Source organism: Ceratotherium simum, chromosome 40, assembly GCF_057802395.1.
Source record: "Ceratotherium simum simum isolate JZ-2026a chromosome 40, ASM5780239v1, whole genome shotgun sequence".
NCBI classification, from domain to species: Eukaryota; Metazoa; Chordata; class Mammalia; order Perissodactyla; family Rhinocerotidae; genus Ceratotherium; species Ceratotherium simum.
This window is the reverse complement of record NC_141939.1, coordinates 5709113-5734215: the sequence shown is the minus strand read 5'-3', so window position 1 is coordinate 5734215 and position 25103 is coordinate 5709113. Positions and strand designations below refer to the sequence as shown.

The following is a 25103-nucleotide window of genomic DNA, read 5'->3' as shown; positions in this document are numbered from 1 at the left end:
GAAAAGTGGTAAAATATAGAAAGTATATAGAAAAAAAGCAATCACTTATGAGTCCACTTTCTTGGTGTTATCCCTGTTGGCCTTTCCTTCCAATCTTTCTTCTTTGTGTGTGTATGTGTAATTTATTTGCTACGTAGTTGTGGTCACATGCTAGATATTTTGGAGAGTAGCCAGACAAAGTGCCATTCTCACCAGGGGGCCTCATCTGATAACCAGCCTCAGCCTCCAAACCACGCTCATTCTCACCAGACTGGGCTGGTGACAGTGACACACCCAGGTTCCTGACCCTTTTTCTAGACTCTAGTACTTACGCATTCATGCAGTCATTCTTCAGCACATGTTTCACATACTTCTGCCACAGGCACAGCACTGTGCTGGCCCCAAAGGCAGGAAAAGCACAGGGCCTTGCCCTCAAACAGCTTACTGGCCAGAGGAGCCAGTGGCAGCTGGATGCCACAGGGGAGTGTAGGTGGATGCCCATCTTGTCTTTTGATGACAGGGACATTTTATGGAGAGAATGAACTCAAAGAGACTGTCACCTTCCCTATGACACAGTTATTTCAGCGTATTCAAGTTCATTTGAGTAGAATACAAGGGTATTTTTTGGTATCATGCTAGGATATGTATTTATATATCTTGAATTCTTAAAGAAAACCAACTTTGTTCAGACCTACCTTTCTTTATACTTGATCCTTCCCTTCTAGTCCCTTCCTGAGCGAGTGTGGTCAACGCTCTGGGCCTCAGTTTCGCCTCCTTTCCTGTGCCCCTCACACCGTGTTTGTCTTGTCATCCTTGCTTGCCTCCCAGTGCAGCAGCCTCTCCTCGGCTCTCCCGCACAGGACAGGACATGTCACAGATTCCCACCTGTTGCCTGAAGTTCTCTCTTCCCCGACTCCCTCAGCCACAGCAACTAGCCCCTCACCACCTGTGGGCAGCCCCGACTTGACATCCCAACATGTGTAATTCAGTTGATCGACACCTGTCCTACCCCAGATCATTTTCTTCTCAGTACCCCATCTATCCAGAGACCTCAGAGTCATTAAAAGTATTTTAATATGGAAAGGCCTAGAAATTATAGGAAAAATCACCTTGTAATCCTACTGCTTAAATAATTACAGACAAAGGGACTGCCATTTCTGACCAAGATGGAGTAAACACACCCCACCCTATCTCTCCCACTGATACAATTTAAAACCCCAGACAAAATGCATAAAGCGAATGTCAGAGGACTCCGGAAGGTGAGGTAAGAGCAGTGGGCAGGGTAGGAGATCAGGACCCTCAAGATGACCCAGCAGCATGTGCGAACAAGGAAGCAGCACCTCCCTGCCTGCCACCGTGGTCCCAACAACCCCGAGCTCTGCTGCTCCCTGCTGCCAGCACCAGCCCTGCAGGACACAGCTTGTGGGACAGTCGTGGCCCTATTCCAGGTGCGCCCCAGCAACCGAGCAGCAACCCCCCGATATGGGGCAGCAGTTGCTGCGGGATGGAGCTCTTTTGACTCCCTCTTGCCTGGTGGCAGTGGCAACGGTGTCCCTTCTGTAGCAGAGGACTTTTAACCCTTCCAGCCCTACTCCAGGTGAGCGCCAGCAAGGAGGCAGCCGCCTCCGTGCACAACAGCACCTGTGGGCTGGAGCCCTTGGACTCTCCGGACACCACCCAGCAGAGAGCCAGCAGTGAGCTGCACCCCTCACCAGCAGCAGCCGCAGCGGCAGGGGTGGTGGTGCTGGTCCTGCAGGTTCCCTTCTCTTGCCTCTCTTCCCCGAGGTGGTCCCAGTCACAAGAGTGCACAGATAACAGAGGCTAGACCCTGGCTTTCTAGCCAGAGGACCCCGGGGGCTGGAAATCACAGAAAGGAGACACCTGAGGAGGGGTTCTTTAAACATGTGTGTGAAATCCTGGGCTTGCCCCCGAGTTGCACCTGCGTGAATCTGATACTATCAGCACAGAAAGACCTTTGAGAATTTTAACAGGGCTGAGTCTCAATGTAATACTCAAAATGTCCAGGATACAAACGAAAATTGTTCAACGTACAAAAATCCAGGAAAACCTAAAAAATTCTCGAAAAGGCAATCAACAAACTCCAACCCTGAGATGATCCCAATTTTGGAATTATTAGACGATATTTAAAGCATCTATTATACCATGGTTCCCAGAACTAAGAGTAAGCACTTTTGAAATGAATGGAAAGATTCTCTCCAAAGAAATAGAAGCTATTTAAGAAAACCAAATAGAAATTTTAGAACAGGAAAATATGCTAACAGGAATAAAAAATTCATTGGAAGAGCTCATTAGTAGAATGGAGGTGACAGAGGAAAGAGTGAACTTAAAGATAGATCAATAGAAATAGAAAATATCTAGTCTGAACACAAAGAGAAAAAAAACAAAAGGCTCAGGGGCCAGCACAACAATATTAAAAAGTATAACATCCATGTCAGAGGAGTCTTAGAGGAGAAGGGAAAGACATTTGAGTAGAAAAAACATCTGAAGAAATAATGACTGAAAACTTTGTAAATTTTTGAAAAACATAAATTTACAGATCCAGGGAGCTCAGGTGAATTACTTTTGCACCTTTGTAAAAAAAAGAAAATGGCCATATTTGTTTGGGTTTATTTCACCTTTTCAACAAATGGTTCTGGAGCATATGAACATCCATAGGCGAAAATATGAACGTTGACCTAAGTCTTACATGGTATGCAAAAATTACCTCAAAAGGGGTCACTGACTTAAATGTAAAATGAAGCTATAAAACTTTTAGGAACATAGGAGAAAATCTTTGGGACACAGGACTAGACAAAGAGTTCTTAGACTTGACATCAAAGCATGATCCACAAGAGGAAAAATTGATAAATTGGACTTGATCAGAATTAATAACTTTTGCTCTGCCACTAAGAGGGTGAAAAGACAAGCTAAGGACTGTGAGAAAATATCTGCAAACCACATATCCAATAAAGACTAGTATCTAAAATATATAAAGTATTCTCAAAACTCAACAATATGAAACCAAAAATTCAATCAGAAAATGGGCAAAAGATATGAACAGGTATTTCACCAGAGATAATCTAGAGAGAATATTCAATAGAATATCCAAAGAGAATATATTCACCAGAGAGAATATGCAAATAAGCACATAAAAGGTGTTCAACATTATTAGCCATTAGAGAAACACCAATTAAAACTGTAATGAGATACCATTACACACATATTAGAATGGCTAAAATAAAAAATGCTGGTAACACCACATGTTGGGGAGGACGCAGAGCAACTGGAACTCTGATCCATTGCTAGTGGAAATGCAAAATGGTACAGTCACTTTGGAAAATAATTTGGGAGCTTCTTACAAAATTAAATATACACTTACCTTATGACTCAGCAACCCCACTTCTAAGTATTTATCCTAGATAAGTGAAAGCTTAGGTTCACACAAAAAGCTGTACGTGGATGTTTATAGAAACAGTATTCATGTCACCAAAAACTGGAAACACCCCAAATATCCTTCAACTGGTCAGCAGATAAACAAACTGTGATATACCCACACAGTGGAATATTACTTAGCAATAAAAAAGGAATGAGCTATTGATACACACAATAACATGGATGAAGCTTAAATGCATGTGCTAAATGAAGGGAGCCAGTCTTGAAAGTTTATAAACTGTATTATTCCAATTATATGACATCTAAAAGAGGCAAAAACACAGCAATAGAACAGATCAGTAGTTGTCAGGGGTTGGGAGTAGATGTGGGGTCTGACTGCAAAGGGCTAGCACGAGGGAATTCTTTGGGGTATTGACATTGTTCTGCATCCTGTTTGTGATGGTTACAAGAATCTAAGCATGTGTTAAAACTCATAGAACTATATGACAAAAAGGTGAATTTTACTGTATGTAAAATTTAAAATAATCTTTTAAATGACACAGAAAAGTGATTGTGGCCTCCTCCTCATCCCTCTCTGAACCTCTCTAATCCCACCCTACAGAAGGAACCACCGCTAACAAATTCATCCCAACTCTTCCCCATGCCTGTTACAGTCATAGCTACGTCAATATTATCATACAGATATAGGCACGTGAATCCCTTTTCTTTTTAATCACAGAAACGCTATATGTGTTGGCTTGCAATTTCGCCTCCACAATACAGCATGGGCATCTTTTCTGATCGGAATGAGTCACTTGCCTTCACTCTTTGTAAGGGCTCCATTGTATGGGTACCATATTTTATTTAACCACTTCCCTACTGAAGGGCATTCCGATTGTTTTGAGGTTTTCCTTTTGCTAACAGCATTCTTGTCCATAATATCTCTATGTATTCAAACTACTGTTTCTCAAGGATAGATTCTTAAAACTGGATTTTCCCGACCACAGAGCATGTGAAATTTTAATTTAATAGACAACTTCAAATTACCTCCAGAAAGGTTGTACCAGTTTACACTTCTAAGAGCAGGAGAGAGACCATTTCTCTACCCTCTCATCAGCACTGGGTGTTGTCAATATATTTTTAATTTTTTATCCAATCTGATGGATGAAAAATGTAAGTCGTGTTTTACACCTTGGTCAGCAAGTCCCTGTCATCCTAGTGTGAAGTGTCTTTATCCTCCCCGACCTGCCCCACGTCAGCCCAGCCCGCATCATCTTTAACCTGACACCTGCAGCACCTCCTCCCCCAGCTCTCTCTTCTCACTCTCTTCCAAGTTGTGGGTCTAACCATGGAGCTTTCCTCTGTAAAGACTCTCAATGCCTTCCCATTATATTTAGAATAAAATTCAAACTCTTGGGTAAAGCATTTAAGGCTTTTTACATTCTGGCCAAAGTCGACATTTCTGCCTTCCTAAGTTCGTCTGCCACTCCTTCGCTCCCTCTGACGTCTCCTCCAGCCCCTCCCCTGCCACCAGCTCCCCTCAGCACTCTGCACACACCCCTGCTCGTTCTGAGCTCAGTCTCCCTCCCTCCTGAACTGGACCCTGAGCTCCCTGAGAACGTCCAGGGTTTGTTTTTTTTAATTATTTTATTGAGGTCTTATTAGCTTATAACATTGTGTACATTTCAGGTGTACATTATTATGTTTCAGTTTCTGTGTAGACTGCATTGCGTTCACCACCAGTGGTCTAGTTTTTATCTGTCACCATACATATGTGCCCCTTTACCCCTTTCGCCCTCCCCCCGACTTCCTTACCCTCTGGTAACCACTAATCTGTTCTCCTTATCCATGTGTTTATCTTCCACACATGAGTGAAATCATATGGTATTTGTCTTTCTCTGTCTGACTTATTTCATTTAGCATAATACCCTCAGCGTCCATCCATGTTGTCGCAAATGGCACGATTTCATCTTTTTATGGCTGAGTAGTAGTCTGTTGTATATATATACTACATCTTTATCCATTCATCCCTTGATGGGCACTTGGGTTGCTTCCATGTCTTTGCTGTTGTGAATAATCCAGGGTTTCTTTTTCTCTGTAGAGTATCCGTGCCTGGGAGCATGTTTTCCTGACCAGGTGCAGGGACAGGGGAGGGAAGCAAGCAAGCAGGGGGCTAGTGGTGAGACTGAAGACTTGGGTTTGGAGGTTCTACCTTGAGGTCCACGCCTCAGGGGTTATGGGATTCTGAGCAAGTGAGTTTCTTAACCTCTGAGTCTTAATTTCCTCCTGTGTGAAATGAGGTTATTAGTGATACACAGGGCAGCAAAAGCAGTTTAACTGCAAAATGTGCTGCAGTTTCATATGCTGCGGTCATACTTTCCTAAGGATGTACCAAAATATCCTCATCTGGGCTGCATAGGACAGTATGTGGGAATGGGATTCTCCCTGCCCCGGTTTTGATGAAGGCACCAACACGTGGCTCTAAGACCCCAGAGAGAACGTGTGTACAGACTATTGTGGGGAGTCATGAACTACCACCCACCACTCTGAGAATGTGCGGGGTTCCTGAGGGGGGAAGGGAAGAAGGGGGATTTGCAAAACACTTTGTTCATGGACCACAGCTGCATTTCTGTGAGCCCCCAGCTCAACGGGGTGGGACCAGGAGGAGGCTCCCTCATCCAGAGTCTACGAGGGGGCCTTCCACGGGCCTTCTCGGAGAGCTGGACAGGTGTGCCCTGCAGCTGGGAGACTGGTGCTGGACTCAGGCCACCAGGGGCCACAGAACTCACCTGTGCTCCCACAGCCCTGCCTCATGGAGAGGGCGCAGGGACGCCAGGGAGCAGGGGCTGAGGGGAAGCTGAGTCCCAGCCAGGGAGGCGCAGCGGCGATGGGAGTCCCTCGGAGTCAGTTTCGAGCTCCGCCAGGCCCAGGTAGGACAAAGTGTACTGAGACAGTGGCAGGTGCCCGCCCACGGAGAGCCCTGCCTGTCCTCCCCACCTCTGCTCCTTCCCAGACCCTCAGCCCTTGGGAAAGGAGGCCCCACCCCAGCTCAGACACCCTACATTCAAGGGGACAGGAGACTTAATGCTGGCTAGCCCAGAGGCTACACCACCTTTAGAAGTGACCACAGTGACTGCTAGGACCTGAGGATGACCAGGACAGTTCTGGGAATCTTCCAGTTCCCATCTGGGATAGAGGGTACTGTGGGAGATCAGGGTCACACTGTGCTTTGCTCTGTCTGGAACCTGCCAGTCCAGCATTCAGGTTCCTGCAAGGGTGCAGCCCACCTCTTAGGGTGTGGATGGGCGGTGCCACCCACCATCTGTCCCCCACACTGGTGCCCTTCAGAGGGCCCTTCAGCACTTTTAGGGCAGCCATGAACCTCATGCAGGACTGAAGCCCCCATGCACTTACCCTAGGGCTCAGTGCAGCAGGAGAAAAGTGGGTTTGAAGAGGGAAGGCAGTGTCTTCATGACAGAAGTGGATGAGCATCCCATGCAGAGGGCCTCTCAGAGGAGGGCTGAGGACAGAGGGTGCCAGAAAGCCCTAGAGGTGACGCCAGAGATGGGGGCTGTGTGGGCACCAGCGTGGGCAGCCCTGGGAGTGGACGTCCAAATACAAGGTGGGGGTCACCAGCTGATTTCAAGGAGAGTTCACCAGAGCCTGGAGAAGGGGTCAGCTCAGTTCTCAGGAACTGGACCATCTGGTCAGCTGGGCACTTTGTATCAGCCAGAAAGGGCCATCGTGGGCTCTCTCTTCAAGGCTTCCTCAAGCCGGAAGCCGGGAGCCGCATTGAGATCAGTAGTTCCAGTGCTGGTAGCACATGGGGGTCGTCACCCCCACAGACTCTGGTTGGTGGGTCCAGGGTGAGCCCTGGACAAAGAGAGTATTAAAGATCCCCCAGGTGATTCTAATGTGTGGCTGGCGTTGAGAACACCTGTTCTAGGGCAGTGCTTCTCAAACTTACAGTTGCTTGTGAATTTTGTTAAAATTAAGATTCTGATTCTGATGAGGACAATACTGCTGGTCCACGGACCATAACTTGAGTAGCAAGGATCCAGATCTGCACTGTCCAACCTGGAACCGTGAGCTGCATGTGGCCGTTTAAATAGCAAACTTAAATGAGTTAGTATTAGATTTAAAAATTCAGTTTCTCAGTCACGCTGGCCACATCCCAAGGGCTCAGTAGCCACATCTGACTAGCTGACAGCACAGAGAATATTTCCATTGCTGCAGAGAGTTCTCTTGGATGGCACTGATCTGGATAATGCTCTGTTTCATTAACAAGTAGCATCTTTCTGAGACTCTGTAAGGGTTGTGCTCTTCCCAAAAACGTCCCTGGTGTCAAAGCACCATAATACTTTCACCTATTTGTCTGTGTGTCTGTCTCCCTCACTACATCAGCTTCTCAAAGTCAGAGTCTGCAGTGCATTTACTCACCACTTATACACACTCAGGAAATGGGTAAATAATGACAATAGCTAATGTATGTTAAGCACTTGCTAAGTGTCAAGCATCATATTAAATGCGTTACATTTTGGTTTCCAGCAATAATCCTATTTTATAAATGGGAAAGCTGAAGTTTAGGCCCAAAAACTTGCCGAAAGGCACATAGCAGGTAAACCGTGGAGGGAGTTTGGGGCTGTGTAGATTACCTCTGCAGCCAGTGCTCTCACTGTTATGCTGTACTGCAGTGCTTCTCAATTGGGGGCGATTTTGTCCCCCAGCAGACATTTGGCAGTATCTGGAGACATAGTTGGTTGTCACATTGGCAGTGGGAGGGAGGGAAATATCACCAGCATCTAGCAGGTAGAGGTTACACATACCACCGTGCACAGGACAGCCCTCTACAGCAGAGAATTATCCAGCCCCAAATCTCAGTAGTGCCAAGGTTCAGTAACTATTGTTTGCCCCTCAACAATACATTGTAACGAGGAGGGAATGGTGTATAGGAAAGTGGTGATGAGATGGTATGTGATGTAATGAATGAAGATTAGAGATCAAAAAGCCTGTGTTCCAATGCCCACTTTGTCATGCATTGGCTGTGTGACCCTGGCAAGTCTTTTACTCTGTGAGACTCTTGTGTTCCCGTATCTGAAATAGGGATTGAAAATATCCTTACATTACAAGGAGGGTTGGGAGGATCATTATGAATATGATACTGCTCTGAAAATCCAGACCAAATAAACCTTAGCTGTGGACATTTCTTTGGTAGGGAGAAATTTCCCTACGCATCTAAAGTGGGTGCGGGAGGGTTAGGGTGTAATAGAGGAAGGGAAATCCAAGCTCTGAGGACAAGGGCCATCCTCAAACTGATCACTTGTTCTCCCGTGGCCGCTTGAGACAGCTCTTGTAGAATTCCAGCTGTTCCTGGAGATCCACAAGGAGTCCAAGGTGGGGCGTTTGGGTACATTTCTAATTGTAAGAGGGTGCTATGTAATGTAATAGTTCAAAATTATTTGCAGATAACAATGCCTTTTCATCCCCATATCTGTGTAAGTTCCCTGTTATATCACCTGGCGGGTAATGGACACCAGCTGTCTCTGTGCTCAGAGATGGACTTTGGTCATTGCCTTCTGCTTAGAGGCAGTTTTAATTGCACAGACAGTGGCAGCTGAGCAAATGGACTTTCAGTCCAAGCTCCTCCATCACAACTCCGTGCCCTTGAGTCTGGCCCTGGCCCCGGGTCTCCACCGTGAGACGTGGGAATTGGGCTGCACAGCTCTGGGATGTCTGCCAGCCTTGACTTGCTGAGTGCTGGGTGGCTGCACCTGAACTCAAGCAAAGAGCCTGGCAAAGCTTCTGGCCCTGGGGCACCCCCAGCAAATGTGCCTGCACGTGACCAGATTCCCGCCCCACACATCCAAATCCAGATGTTGATTTTTCTTTCTAAATGTTTTTACACAAATCTTACCTACAAGCAACAGAGCCCTAAAACAGTTATAGTTGGTGCTGTAACAACAAACAAACAAAGTAGACCTCAGGGCCCATTTGGGAAAAGACTCGCATAAATTTTCTTCATGGAGGCCTGCACAAAGACGGACCACTCCCCCTGATGCATTATCAGAGCCTCGTAAATGCTGATATTGGGAAACCTTCTGACTCCATCAACCCTTTCACCAGTACTCGATTAGTTATAAAACCATGATGTGCTGATAGTTATCAGCGTCGTTTAAGTGAGCGTGCCCTACGTGGGTGAACGGTGTGAGATGCTTCATAAAATGTCCAGGAGAAAGGGCAGTGTTGGCACTCACTTGCCCTCACCTCTTATGATATGAACACACTACCAGGACCATGTAAAGCAACAGTGACTTTTTTCCCCTGCTATGTGGGTTTGACGATTATGAGAGAGGAGATAGGTCAGGGGAAGGTGGGTTTCAGAGGAGCTGGGGTGAGGAGGAGACCCTGGCGGTGCCTGCCGACCTTGGGGTAGGAAAAGGAGTGAGGACAGTTTGGCCCTGGTGGCCTCATGCTGGTGGCCGAGAAAGAGGCTCTCAGACACACTGGCTGTCCTCCCTGAGAGCTCCCTGAGTCTGTGCTTAGAGAGGCAAGTTCTCTGCCCTTGCTGATTTGTGGAGTCTTATTTAAGAGAGGAAATGGAAGCAAGAGCAGGGACTCGGGATAAGCCTTCAGAGAATGGAGGGAGGAGAGAGAGTGGGTGGGCAAGAGGGGGCAGCAATAGAAAAGGCAAGTGGGCCCAGGATCCCAGGGTGCATTTGAGGGCCGAGGAGAAGAGGCAGGGAAGGGTCTGCTAACAGGAGAGGATGTCCTGGGGGGAGCACTCACCCCCTCTGTCAGCAGCCTTGCCCAATTGCAGTATGGAAACAGCTCTTTGGTGCAAACTTGCCTCATTTCTCTATGTGGACGGGGAGCTAGGTACTTCTCATCACTCTCCAAGCACTGAAGAAGGCCTGATTATCTTAGAGTAGTTTTTTTTACTTGTTGTGGAAGAATGATATCCATGCAGGGAAGGGCACAGATCATGTGTGTGCAGCTCGAATGAATTTTCACACACTGAACACACCAGACCAGGAAGCAGAGTAAGACCAGTACCCCAGAGGCCCCTCTCCTGCCACCTTCCAGCAGGCCCTGGAACTCCTTCCTGGACTGTGGCCCCTGGCTTAGCTGTCGAAGGATCTGTCTGTTCTTCACTGCTCTTATAGCAGAGCCTGTGTGCAGTACACTGGAAAGGTGTGTTGCATTGGAAACATCCTTCGTCTGTGCAGACTTAGCATCTACCACGGAGCCGGTGCATAGTGGACACTCACCAGGTACAGTTGATTCTCGTTATTCACGGTAATTATGCTCTGTAAAGTCACTGCAGACACTGACTTAGTGAATACTGAACCATTGCTCCTAGGGGAAATATAGGGTTAGGTTCCTACGAGCCTCTGATCACAACATTTTTGTCAACTGATTAATACATAACCTTCTTTATGTGTGCTTCTGTTTGGAGACACCTTATTTATTATGTATTGTTGATCTGTTAACATCCAGCTCACAGCCAACAGCACTGTAACTCATGCCTGAACGAAGCTTGTCTAACACGTATTTTCTCCATAAGGCACATCACAGCCTCCTTATGCTAATTAGGAACATCAGATAACACTTCAGCACTAGACATGGGGGCTATGTTAGAGAGTAAAATCACCAACAAAAACCACAAAAATGCAAAAAATGTAGCACTAAGTATACCACAGGAAGGACACTTGTTCACAGTATGAGAGCGGAAACAAAAAAGAAATAGAGCATCCCTTGTTTGACATCAGCTGGGAACATGCTCATCGGGGGGGACTCAAATTTTTCACTGCTCTGTGCATACCTGCAAATGACAATGAAGAGTCACCAGTATTGATTTGGAGTTACAAATACATTTTAGTGAGTAGGCGAATTTTCAAATATAGAATTTGTGAACGATGAGGACTGACTGTATTTGTTGGATGAGGAAAGGAAGGAATGGTGGTAGGTTTAATTTGGAGGTGGAACCAGGACACAGTCCCATCATACATCATTAAAATTGGGAGCTTGCTCTGTGAAAAGCCTTTGCTCATTCTCAAAATGCTCAGCACGGTTTTGAGATAAATGCTCGCAGGAGCGTTAAAAACCCACGTTCTGTGGTAGAATCACACAGCCTGGCTCCTGGACAGAACCAATGAAGAGCAGCTTCAGACTGTGCCAGCATGTATTGATCAGGAGCTGTCTGTGTAAGCTGAGACTGACAATAGATCAATAAATGCTTAAAACAGAAAACACCCTCAACTTTCGTACAGGAAGTCTGACATAAACCCTCAGCATTGGGGAGGCTCCCTCAACCCCAGCGGTCCCCTTAGCATCTGTCTACGCACATTGTTGGCTCCATGTCGACCAGGGCGGCAGCAGAGGACCTGGAAGGAAGACAGAAAGGGAGCCCGGCTGCTCTGGTGATAAAGCGCCCAGGCGCTGTTCTGGCTCTTGGGAGTTGTGGCAAATGGTAATGATGCCTCTGTTTTAGATCAGAAATCTTAGAGAGCAAACTCAGGCCTCTCCTTCGACAGAAAATGGTTTGAAGAGCTGGGAACAAGCTGTTGATATGTATTTTTAAGATGACAGCATAATGGGGAAAGATTCGAAGGAGTGTGCCAAAGTTTTAACACAGCTCTCTTGGGTTGTTGATTTATAGAAAACTTTTTCTCCTTCTTATCTGCTTTCTGAATTTGTACAAGATGCATGGGTACTTTTATAAACAAGAAAGATATTTGATGAAAGGAAAAAGATTCTTTAAAATTGCTGCTTCAAAAAGGACAGCATAGGGGGCCAGCCCTGTGGCATAGCACTTGAGTTCGTGCTTTCTGCTTCGGGGACCCAGGGTTCGCCAGTTCGGATGCTGGGCGCAGACCTACTCACTGCTCCTCAAGCCATGCTGAGGCAGCATCCCACATAGAAGAGCTACAACTCTATAACTATGATACACAGCTACGTACTGGGGCTCTGGGGAGAAAAAAGAAAAAGAGGAAGATTGGCAACAGATGTTAGCTCAGGGCCAATCTTCCTAAAAAAAAAAATGACAGCATATACCAAATTTTTAGGAGGCATGAGAATCCTGCTGTGTGTTAGCTTAGGGCAGAGTATCTGCTTTATTTTGTCAGCCAAAGGGCAAGAAACCGTGGTAGTTTACATTGTACAGCTCATTGCCTCTCACTCAGAAGATGGTGTTCTTGACAACTCCCAGCTTCCAGACTCCCAGCTGTGTCCTGCCTGTCATGAGTATAGACCAGCAGTAGAGTCCCACCCTCATCCCCTCAGCAGGTCATTCTAGAAGTCTTTTTGGATGAAAGAAACAGTGCCTCCAGGCTGAATTTTATTAGGTACCAAAAATAAATAAATAAATAACCATCACCAGTCAGTAAGTCAAAATGAAGTGATAAGAGGCATGTGTCTCACAGTGGTTGAATATCTCTAGAAATGGTTTAAAAATGAGGATTTTTCTGAATGGTTAATTTTAGGTCTTCCTGAATACAAATAGCTTGGTTAGAATGCCAGAGACCAGGGTTTTCTTCCCCATTATATTTAGAGTTCCATGTGAGGGGGTATTTTGAGAGTGATATGTGGGGTAGACTCCTGGGAAGATGGGTAAAAATTGGGCCACCGTCTTGGGCCTTGTGTCCCCGCATCAGAGCCTGCCTGCCAGCCAGGTTCTCCATAACTCACAGCGTCAACACAGAGGAGCAGAGCGCCGTTCTAGAGAGTGGGATGTCAGGGTGCACTAGGTGACTTGGGCCAGGCTCCTCCATGACGTGGGCAAGGTGGCCTTATTGAGACCCTGCTGGTTCTCACACCCTGCCAAGCCCGTGCTGGGCACAGCGGATGCAGAGGTGACCTTATGGACTCACAGGGAGCCAAGCACACACGCAGATGCAGTCTATGCAGAATCAGTCTGCAGGAACCCTTATGGACCACGTTCTGGCGAGTCATCCTGGCTACCTGGCCCAGTAAGAGGCTTGGAGTGCAACCCAGCACCTGCTGTGGCTTTCTTATCACAGCAGAGGACAAGGGCTCGTTCATGGCGAAGGTCTTACTCGTTTCCATCGTGTCTTGGGTTGAATTTGACCAAAGTCTTCGTCTCTCCTCAAGTGGGAGCAAGAATAACACCAGCAGCAGCAACAACAAAGTGACAGCAGCGGTGGTTGGGGGAGCAGCTAACACTCGAGCGCGCACGGTGCCTGCTGCTGTGCTGTGTGCTGTCCGTGGATTGTCTCATTGAATCTCCACAATCACATTAGGAGATGTAGCTACTGCTGTTTTCCTCATTTTACGCTGACATTGAGTCACAAAGAGGTTCTGCAATTTGCCCAAGAGCATGTTGCTAGCCCGAGGCCTTAGTCTGAGAGCTGGAGCCCCAGGGCCACTTCATGAGCCGCTCTGTTGCCTGGCCCCAGGGAGGAAGTAGTCCCCGTTACCACAGCTGGTTGAACCAGCCCAGAGAACAAGAGCTCTTGGAATGAATGCTTGAGCAATAAATATACTTCTCAAACTAAATCCTTGAGGTCGGGGAGCACGTTAAGAAGAAGGAAGGAGTGTGGAGAAAAGCAAGTTTATAAACTGCTCCTCAGAGTCTCCCCATTTGAAGGTATCATGTCTTTACAATAACAAAAAAATTGTTTTCTCTCATCAAAAGTTGTCTTCCTATGAAATTAAATTATTTAGGGCAAGCTTTGTGGCTGTTACAGCTTCCTGCAGCTAAAGCATTCTGCCTTCCGGAAGTTTCAGTCTACATATGCTGTACAACAGACCAAATTTGCTGCCTTTCTTTCCAGGGCAGTTGTGTTCAGGGGCGTCAGTCTCCTGCAGACTCTCAGTAAAGGGGTTACGCAGATACAGACATGAATTGCTGGTTTCCTGTGCATGAGAAGTGCTCCTGGGCTGTTCCTTGCAAACCCGGGCACACTTGATGGCTCACACCTGTTGTCATTTTGGGAGGAGAAATCGAGTGGTCAGAGCCCTTGAGCTAAATCCCCAGGAGATTAAGGTCGCCTGTGCATTGAGGCAGAAAGGTGAAAGAAGAATTATTTTTAAGTCCTTTAATTTGTTCTGATGCCACACCAACATATCCTGGGATTAATGACATTTTGGACACGTTTAATCTCAGAAGCTGTTTTATGGGGGAACCTTGACCCTGAATGTTCCTGCTGTAGAGCTGTCACACTGTGGGATCTTTGGCCCTTGAAACCTGCCTTATCTCACATACTGCCTGTCTTCGTTCCCTTCTCTTACCCTCCCCTGTGGAGTATGGCACACACCCCACAACTCTTGACCCCGCTGTGGGCACCAAGTGCAGGGGATAGGGTTGCAGATCAGAGTGACCATGTAGGCCTTCTGTCACAGTGCAGAATGGCTTGTCACCAGCGCTCTGCCTGTGCTCACCTGGGACAGGGACTTACTTGTAAGTTACACGAGGCTCCAGGTGGCATCTCAGGCCTCTCTGAACCATGGGAGGAAGCTGCTGTAGTGGCTTTTGTCCCTTCCTTGTGGTATCTGGAACCCTATCCACCACTCCTGTGCCCTCCACCCATGAGGCTGGCTCTGGACCGTCCCCGTGAAAGAGTCTGGAGGTGTCAGAGACCCTCTGGCCCGCTTGCTTTCCTGACAAGGAACAAAGTGGTGAAGGAGGGAGTACAGACTGCAACGAAAGACCACCACTCAGGGAAAAGAAGTAGGAACCAAAAAAGAGAGAAACGGTTGGTGAAAGATCTTGGCCGTATGCCTGGCCCAGTGCTTGGTGACACTGCACTGTGGATTGCTTTATCCCATGCTGGCACAGCCTGGCCCCGGTGTGGCGCTCACTCACTCCTCTGCATCTGCCCGTGAGCACAGACACACGCACACACACTCACACCTACACAAAGTAAAGCCGGAAACGTTGCTGCCCCACAGACGGGCAACACGATGAGTGACCCTTCTGTGCTGGGGGTGAAATCTCGATGTAAGGAAAGAAAAATTCACCTCCTGCCAGGCTGAACCTAGTTGCATTGTTTTCAAGACTGCCGTTCCCCTGAGCAAACGAGAAGGAAGAATAGGGTTTGCCTCAGTCCCCTGAGATGTCGGCCTTGAGCCTAGTCCCCAGGAGTCCCCAGCCTCGCTCTAGGGCCACCTCTCACTGTGGTACCTAGGAACGCCACGTGTTCCCTGTTCTGTATAACCATCTCCAGTTATTTTTAGAATACTTTTTTTGGCTCTAATAGGGTAATCAAGTGCATGGCATAGGAATTCACCGGAGCTATGTCTTGTGCTTTGTGGTAGCAGTGACATGAGCGTCAGGTGCCCTACACTGAGCTACAAGGGAGCTGAGAGCCAGCGAGAGCCCTCAGAGATGGCCAGGGCTGCCTTGGCATTTCACAGCTACCGTTCTGCCTCTAGTTTAAAACCCGGGATGGAAATTTTCTCTCCATGTACACTTAGTCTTGACAGAATTACTCAGACTGTTTTGTTGACTGAGGTAATGAGTTTAAACCCAGAGTAAAATCCCTCTCTCCAACCACCTGTGGTGTGGCCAAGGCGCCTGACCAGCACACACTGGTTGGAGCTGAGAGGACGGCACAGCCGGGCATCGCGAGCCAGGAGAGTGACGACTGGTCACTGAGTGTGAAGAAAAGACCAGAGAAGAAGTGAAAAGAACCTTGTAAGAAAAGTCCAGAAAAACAGAGACTGTGAGGACCCTATGGATGAAGGATTGAGAACAAGGGATGAGAAATGCAGACTTTCGATAAAATACACAACCACCCACTCCTTCCGTGTGCCAGGCAATCACTGGGTTCTTTGGACAAGAAATAAAATGTAAAATTATGTTGTAAATGAACTAATATTAGAACAGTACCTAGTATGTAGTCCATGGCTTCTGTTTATTAAGTAAATAAGTTCTAATGACCAAAAGCGTGTGTCAGTGGGGTAAATGGTGAGCTAGCAAATATGTCTAGTACCAAACGGTGGGGTAAATTTCTCAAGAGGGTCACAAAAGAATTAGGAGAGGAAGAGCATGTCCAGCTAGGCTGACCAGAACAGGCTTCACGGAGGAGGCGGCATCCAGCAGGGCCTTGGTGGGCAAGCAGGGATGATTCTGGAACAGAGTGTCCAATCTGTCATCACCTCTCCTGGACTGTGGCCACAGCCTCCCTCCTCACCTCCCAGCCTCCCATCCCTCCCCAGTCAGACTTTCCCTCCACAGCGCCCATGGTTTAAGCCCCTGTGGCTCCCATTATGGACAGGAAAAAGGCCCGGAAGACCCTTCCCAGTGGGCCCCACCTGCCCTTCAGCCCCTGGGGGCTGGGCTGCCCACGGCTCTGCCTTCTGCCCCTTCGAGGCCTTTCCTTGCCCCTCTGCTCAGCCTGGAAGGAAAGTTTGTTCTCCTCCAGGTCCCAACTCAACGTCACCCTCGCCTCCTATCCACCAGTGTTAGGCCCTGTGTCCACACAGCACTTTGTACACTGTAGCGTTTTCCAGTTTCCACCATGGTTACTTGTTTGTATAGAGCTTCTCCCACTAGACTTTGAGCTTTTTGAAGGAACAATTTGTTGTTTACTTTTCCACCTAGTGTTTAACACAGTCCTTGACCACAGCAAACACTGAATGAATGAATGAATGAATGAATGAAAGGAAGGAAAGAGACAGAGAGGGAGGGAGAGAGAGAGAGAAAGGGAAGAAAGGAAGGAAGAAAAAGAAAGAAACGTGGAGCAGGAGAGTAGAAATGTTGGACTCGGGCTAAGAATAGAAAGTAGGGCTGATTGTACGTTTGGAAGTAATCTGTGCAAATCTGAGTGTTGAAATCAGGAGTGGAACACAGAGAACATTTTGGGAAGAAGAGATGAAGGTCAGGGGTCAGAAACAAGGAGGAATTCCCAGGTTTAGGAGCAGGTGTCTGGCGAGGACCTGGAGAGGGAATGCCCGAGGAGGACAGGCCTCCCGAGAGAGGTTATGTGGCCGCGGCAGAGCTGCAGGGGGAGCGCAGGTGAGAATGGGGCAGGACCTCAGGATTGGTGGTTCAGCGGTTGGGCGAACGGAGAGAGCAGTGTCGATGTGGTGGCTGGGTCAGCAGTTAGCTGAAGAGACACAGGCAGAGGCCGTTTGAGCTGAGGGTAGAGGAGAATGGAGAAATGGAGCTTCGAGGAGATGGTGAGCCTCAGCGGAGACATTTTTCTTTGAGCTGTGGAGACCCAAGTGTTTTGCAAAGCAGCAGGGAAGAAGTCAGAGGCCAGGGAGAGCCTGAAGAGGCAGGAAGGGACAGGGATGACGGGTTCCCAGGGAACTAGTGGGGTGGAGGCCTCGGGGAGCAGCCAGGAGAAAAGCAGAGCCATTCCCAGCTGCCAGGCCAAGGAGAGGTGAGTGTGTGTGAAGCCAAAGGCCCCTCTCAATTCTGACGGGAGACCGAAGCTGCAAGGCAGTGGCTCCTGTCCATTGTCCCTCCTTGGTGACCAGGGGACTGAGAGACAAGGACTCCAAGTTGAACTGGAGGCAGAAACAAAAACACATAGTGCAATATCCTATACACACCAGAGCAAGCAGTGGCATAGGTCAGGCCACAAAGAACGATGGCACTAACTTGTCCTGGACATCTGCACATCTTGCTGTGGGCCAGGCACCGCCTTCCCCTGGCCGACCCAGGTGCACCGCGTAGAAGGGAAACAGGCAAGGGCCCGGGGTCAGGGGTGTGCAGGTACGCTCCTGTCTGCTCTGTGTGGTGGCAGGCACACGCACACGTCCAGAGAGGCAGACTCCTGGGGGACCTTTGGGTTTGGTGTACTTCTGATGTGCCTGTGAGAAGCCACTTACTTAATCCATAGGTTTCCTTGAAAAAAGAAGCTCACTTCTTTTTTCTGTTGATGAAAAAAATAAATTCTCATCATAGAAAATACAGCAGAGTTGAAAAGTAAGGTGGAGAATGACCCACAGTTTTACTACTTGGAGATAAGCACGGCGAATATGGAAGAAAAATCCAACAGAACATTATGGTTTTAAAGGCACTATTTCTCTTCTCTCTGGAACGTTAAGGAGAACAACTCTAGCTAGTCTTGGTGGCACCCCTACAAAGGGGAGGTGATGCTTACAATTTTTAAAAGAAAAGAGAATAATAGCGTGTCTACAACTTCTGAGCAAATCAGGAATCAGGTGGTAGGTACTGGTCCAAAATGGCAGGCTTGTATTCAAGAAATTTTATGTATTTATGTACTTTTGTCTCATTCCAGAAAGTATCCTGTAGGAGGAAGGTGGCTTTAAAATGTGCGCATAGGAGCTGTTGCATTTAACTTTTTGTGGCTCAGACTAGAGAAGCATAATCTCTTCGATGCGTCTTTAACTGAGAAAACCAAGTCCCCTGAAGAAAAGTAGTCGTCTCATCAGAGAGGCTCCCAGACCTCCTCCCCCCTCCCCCCACCCCCGGAGCCCCTGCACAGTGCTCTCTGTGTGGCAGAAACCAAAGGTGAGACTGAAGAGGGACTAGGACATAACCTTGTGTCTTTACCTGCAGAGAAGGGCCTGCCTCCCGCCGCAGCGGGGACTGGAGCCGAGAGCCAGCCCGCGCCACCCTGGATCACCATCGCTCGGCAGAAGCGGCGAGGGGCCCCGGACCAGCTACCCAACCAGGAAGACAAGCCTGGGGCCCGGACCCTGAAGTCTGAAATAGGAAAGCAAGCCAAGGCGCCCGAGAGAGCCCAGGTGCTTAGAGCAAACCCTGTCTGTCTCTGTAGGTGCAGGAGAGAGCAGCTGGCTGGGCTGGGGGCCACGACCCCGCGGGGCCCAGATGTCCCGCATGGTCATTACAGAGACCACGGCCTGTGATGACTGCTGATGTCTGCTGTCTGCATGCGCTGGGCTGTTGGGGAGGCAGAGAAGTGGGTGGATCACTTAGGCAGTGGAGACAGCTCTCTGCTCCCTGCCTCCTAGGCAACGCAGCTCAGCATCTGAAGAAATGGCACAGGGTTAAAATAACTTCCTGGTCAGACGGTTAGATGCACTGTGACCATGTCAACAGCCCCATCCCGGCTCATTGCGCAGTGATGGATGAGCCCTGCGTCTGCTGCTACGCTGGCTGCCTGCTGGGGCTCCTAATTCCTCACTTAGGGCTGCAGGGCTGGAACCCAGGGTTCCATTTGCAGTCTGGACTGAACACAGCCTTCTCAACCCCAAACAACTACACTTAGAAGCAGGCTGAGGCTCACAGCTTTTGTATTCTCCCTAATGCCCACCACGGTAAACCCATAAGCGTGTTTCAGCCGCACGGGGAAATGAGCCCGTGCCTGCAGTAGGACCTGCTTCCCTTCATTTTAACCAAAACCTCGATTGTACCCACGCTTGAAAACCCTCCTGCAGACTTAAGAGAATTTATGAGACAAATATTAACCAGCGATCCCGGTTTGTGGCATCCATGGTCATACCAAGTATCATAAAAATCTCCAAATTATTTCCAAACACAATTCATTTTGACTTTCAAATGGAATCCCTGCCATCCGACATCTGGGGCTGAGCCAGGTGTGGACAGAGAGCAGAAGCCGTGATGGCTGTGTCTGCCCAGGAGAGGCCCCCGCTAGTCTGAGCTCCAGCATGCTGAAGGCTCGCCGTCACGAGAGCTCCCGGAGAAAGTGCCAGAGGCAGGATTCGTGTTGGCAGAGAAACCTCGTGGCTCATTGCCTTTGGTTACGTTTGCCCCCATCTGAGTCTCAGGTGACCAGACAACATGTGTCCTTCTTGTGTCCTAATAGGAGCCCATGAAGCAAGCCGACTTTGTCCGCAGCAAATCTTTCCTGATGGCGCCTGCTAAGCCCTCTGTGGACCGGATGGAGGGGACAAGGCTCCGCCTCCAGGAGGGGCTGCAAAGAGGGATCTCATTGTCCCATCAGAACTTGGGTATGAAACCTGCAGATATTACCGAGCACTTTGAAATATGTTTCCAGGATTGGTCCTGCTTTTTTTGTTTTATTTTGTTTTTCTGAATTACTTACCACATTGGTTTTTAAACAGCTTTTATTGAGATATCATTCACATGGCATAAAGCTCACCCATTTTAAGTGTACGCTTCAGTGAGTAAATATTGGCAATGAGTGTGTATTTGTAAGTTGTACAACCATCACAATCCAATTTTAGAATCTTTCCCTCACCGTCAAAAGCAACCTCATGCCCATTTACAGTCATTCACCATTGCTACCTCCAGCTCTGGACAACCACTAATCTGCTTTCTGTCTCTATATATTACCTTTTTTGGATATTTCGTGTAAATGGAATCATAAAATATGTGTTCTTTTGTATCTGGCTTCTTTCACTGAACGTGATGTTTTTAGATTCATCTCTATTGGTGCACGTGTCAGTAATTTTTATTTATTTTTAATTGTGGTAGAATACACATAAAGTTTACTGTCTTAACCATTTTTAAGTGTACAGGTCAGCAGTGTTAAGAATATTCTCACTGTTGTGCCGTCAGCCTCCAGAGTTCCTGCAGTTTTGTTCTGAGAGTTTCTCTCACCTCACTGCATTGCTGGAACTGAGCTGCTGTTAAGTCTTTTTATCACATAAATTATTCTATACCTAAATCTTCTTTGCATGTGTACACGTTAACGGATTTTACGTTTGAGGCCACAGTTCATACCTTGATGTATATTTTTTTTTTTTTTTTTTTTGTGAGGAGGACCAGCCCTGAGCTAACATCCAATGCCAATCCTCCTCTTTTTTGCTGAGGAAGACTGGCCCTGGGCTAACATCCATGCCCATCTTCCTCTATTTTATATGGGACGCCGCCACAGCATGGCTTAATAAGCGGTGCGTCGGTGCACACCCGGGATCCGAACCGGCGAACCCCGGGCCGCCACAGCAGAATGTGCGCACCCAACCGCTTGCGCCACCGGGCCAGCCCCCCTTGATGTATATTTTAAAGAGAAGCAAGAGGCTTAAGTGAAAATCCAAACTCACTGCTCGTGTTTCTGTTTGTTTTGTCTTCTTTCCAGCAGCTCAGTCTGCAATGATGATGGAAAAAGAATTGCATCAGCTGAAGAGAGCCAGTTACGCCAGTACAGATCAGCCATCCTGGATGGAACTTGCCAGAAAGAAATCTCAAGCTTGGAGTGACATGCCCCAAATTATAAAATAGGTTGACAGTGTGCTGATAAAGAATGTCCACTACTTTGACGGGTCACTTAGTTAAAAACTGCCACTAAATCAAGGCAAACAAACCGTGAAACTTAACAGTGATTTTATCATCAAGTTATGGGCGAGCTCGGGGAAGAGGAAGGAACCAGGCAAACAAGGAGAACAGACACACAGCCACAGGCCTGGGCCAGAGGTGCCCGAGAACAAGAACACCATTGAAAAGGGCCAGGAACAAGGTCCTATACCCAAAGGTATGAATGTGAGTCTTTCAGAATTCCCTTGATAAAGGGAGCCCAGACAAGGAAGAAAATAGAAACGAAATGCGGATGCATAACCGGGACACGCCTGCAAGGCCAGAAGAGAGAGCATTCCAGGAGAACGTGTCTCTGTGCTTCCACTTGAGATCCACTTGTGTCTCTGGTCGTTGTCTTGCCTGTGGATCCCGTCTTCTCCTTTCATGTTTACTGTTAGGCATGACATTTATGGTAAAACAGGGATGCCATTTTCAAGAGCAGCTATAAAACCATCAGTTTTCATGAAGGTAGCCACTCTAAGAAGGAACATAGCAGAGTTCATCAATTCATAGACTGTTTCCAAAAGTGATTTTTAAATTTTTCCACTAGGCATCTGTGTCCTTAACCATTGCACAATGCATTGCCTGTTCAATAAAAGGTTTCAAACATGCTTCTGTCATATGTGTAAATGTTATTTCTACACACATTTAGAGAACGTCCTCCAGCACTGAGTTAAATGCAGTGTATGGAGCTTCACTTAATATATATCTCATTTAAAATCTCAGTTGGAGTTTGGGTTTTAAGATGTTTTTTTCTAATAAAATTTTGGTGTTCATTTTTGGAAATCAGAAGATAATGTAGATTTTTTTTCTCTTTACGTCTATTTGGTACAACATATTAAAAATGTAAAATCTCCTTAAAAGTTGCAATTCTTTAGAATCTAATTGAGCTAACCTGCACATTTCTTTTCTTTATTGAGGTAACATAGGTTTATAGCATTATATAAATTTCAGGTATATAACATTATATTTCGATTTCTATGGAGACTGCGTTATGTTCACCACCCAAAGACTAATTAACATCCATCCATACACATAACCTGCACATTTCTATTGAAAACTAGGTTATCAGTGCATTAGCCAGGATGACTCATGAATGTAGAATGTGGAGAAGCCAGCAGAGGAAGAGCATATATTTGAGATCTCAGAATTGTGTCTCAGTTACATAATACCTCTATTTTTAAAAACATTTCCAATTTGTTCCTTTGAACAAGCTAATCTCTCTGGGAATATGTATATAGCTGGGACATTTAGCCATCAGAATCAGTAAGACCTCATATGTGTTATAATTTGATTTTATATACCCTAAGTTCTGCTACTTTTATTGTATTTTCCATCTTCATGAATAATTATTTTTCTGTCAGAACTACACAACTTGACCAGGTCTACTTTTATTGAAAAGGTCCTGGGATAGTTTTTTTTTCCCCCTACTCAAACTGCTATATTAATTCCATTCTCTTAGAGAACATCAATACTGAATTCCATGGTGAATGTGCTCTAAATAAGAACTCCATCCATCTAGCCTGGCTCCAAAAGCTTAGACATGAATAGTTTTAACTAGGAAAAAATTATGTTGGCTATTATTACCCCAAACCATCATTTCTCCTATTAGCAGAACATTTCGGATGAACAATTTTGAGGCAGTAGATTTCCCTGTAAGATCAACGGCATTTGGTTTGGTTTGGTTCAAATAGAAGTTGATATTCTCTGTGTTTCAGGATTTGGTTTAATTCTCTCTGGCACCTGGTAAGTTAGGAGGCGGCAGATTTTTAGGACATTGGGAGAATTCACAGAGGGGTTGTCCTGCAGCTGCCACACCCCTGCATGGAGGTTGTGACCCTCCACCCTAACAAGAGGAGCTGAGACAGTGGCCAAAATGTGGAGATGATATGGTAAGGCTAGAGTGGCAGTGGAGATAGTAAAAGTCTGCAAGGAATTGCTAGCCTTGGTTTTCCCAAAAAGAGAGTGGGCAGTTACTGAGTCCTTCCTATGTGCCAGGCACTGCTCTGAGTTCTTCTTATGTATGATTTGTACTCCTCTCCACAGTCCTTGGGGGATAAGTACTTATCTCCACTTTGCAGACGGGGAAGCAGAGGCACATTGAGATTAAGGTCACCTGTCCAAGGTCTCACAGCAGGTGAGCACCTGGTAAGTGACTTCAGGCCCTATGCTTTTAAACACCACCCTGGAGTGACGTCCTCATTTTTAAAAAGCATTAGTGTGGAGGTCAATCTCTGTTCTCAAAGAGGTGACACAGACAAGGGAGCACTGAACTTGACCTCGAGGGCTCCTGTGTGGCTGTAGACTGAATGTTTGTGTCTCCCCAAAATTCATATGTTAAATCCTACCCACCAAGGTCATGGTATTAGGAGGTGGGGCCTTTGGGAGGTGATTAGGTCATGAGCGTGGGTCTCTCATGAATGGGATTAATGACCTATGAGAGAGACCCCAGAGAGCTCTTTTGCCCCTTCCACCATGTGAGGATACAGTGAGAAGACGGCTGTCTATAAACCAGGAAGAGGGCTTTCACCCAAGCCTGAATCTGCCGGTGCCTTGATCTTGTACTTCCCAGCCTCCAGAACTGTGAGAAATCAATTTCTGTTGTTTGTCAGCCCCCGCAGCTATGATAGAATTCTGTTACAGCAGCCCAAGTGGACTAAGACATATGTCCTGGAGACAAGCGTGTACCTCATGATGCTTCCTTGGGTGACCACCTTCACCCTCATCCTTCAATTCCTTAGAAGGAGGAGAGGCCGGCCCTGTGGCTTGGCGGTTAAGTGCGCGCGCTGCGATGCTGGTGGCCCGGGCTCGGATCCCGGGTGCGCATCGAGGCACCGCTTCTCCATTCATCCTGGGGCCGAGTCCCACATGCAGCAACTGGAAGGATGTGCAGCTACGACACACAACTATCCACTGGGGCTTTGGGGGGAAAAAATGAAATAAATAAAATCTTTAAAAAAAAAAAAAAAAAAAAGAAGGAGGAGAAAGTGTGAGGGTTTTTTTGTTTTGTAGTTTTTAATCATGAGTACCTACACAGACTACGGGGTGTTTCCATTCATTCCCTCGCTTCATGCGTGGACACTCTACCAGGGCCTGGGGGCACCCAGATGAGGAAATGGGTAACCTGCATTCTACTAGTGGATGGGGGGGAACACAATAAAGATACATGAAACATGAGAAAAACATGGGAAAATAGCATTAAGTTCAATGGTGAGCCTGAGACAGAGGGACTTGGTTGTGGTAGAAAGGCTACTTGAGACTGGTTGGATAGGAAAGGATTTACTGAAGAGATGACCTAATTATAAAATGAACCAGCCATGCAGAGATCAGGGGGAGAACACTCTGGGCAGAGGTAACAGCTCTATAAAGTCCCAGGCCCTTGCAATTGGCATGTTCAAGTAGTGGTGTAGCTGGCAAGTGCGGGACAAAAGGAAGACGCAGGCACAGACATCAGGCTGCAGGCCAGGCCAGTTGTGGGAGGCCTGGCAGGACACATGGGGAGATGGATTTTGTTCTGAGTGCTTTGGGAAGTCAATGAAAGGGAGTGATGGGAGGTGATGTGATTTGCATTTTAAGA

At 47.1% G+C, this 25103-nt stretch overlaps 1 protein-coding gene across 1 annotated transcript in view; it reads left to right on the top strand.

Annotated features, from left to right (window-relative positions):
- The window catches only part of CRACDL (CRACD like), a 52042-nt gene extending 29790 nt beyond the window's left edge, over positions 1-22252 (top strand). Inside the window, exons 7-9 of the mRNA XM_087426200.1 lie at positions 18845-19032; positions 20076-20220; positions 21312-22252. Of these exons, the coding sequence (XP_087282326.1) occupies positions 18845-19032; positions 20076-20220; positions 21312-21454 (476 nt within the window). The 3' untranslated portion in view covers positions 21455-22252. The remainder of the gene's footprint in view (positions 1-18844; positions 19033-20075; positions 20221-21311) is intronic.
- The last annotated feature ends 2851 nt before the right edge of the window (positions 22253-25103 follow it).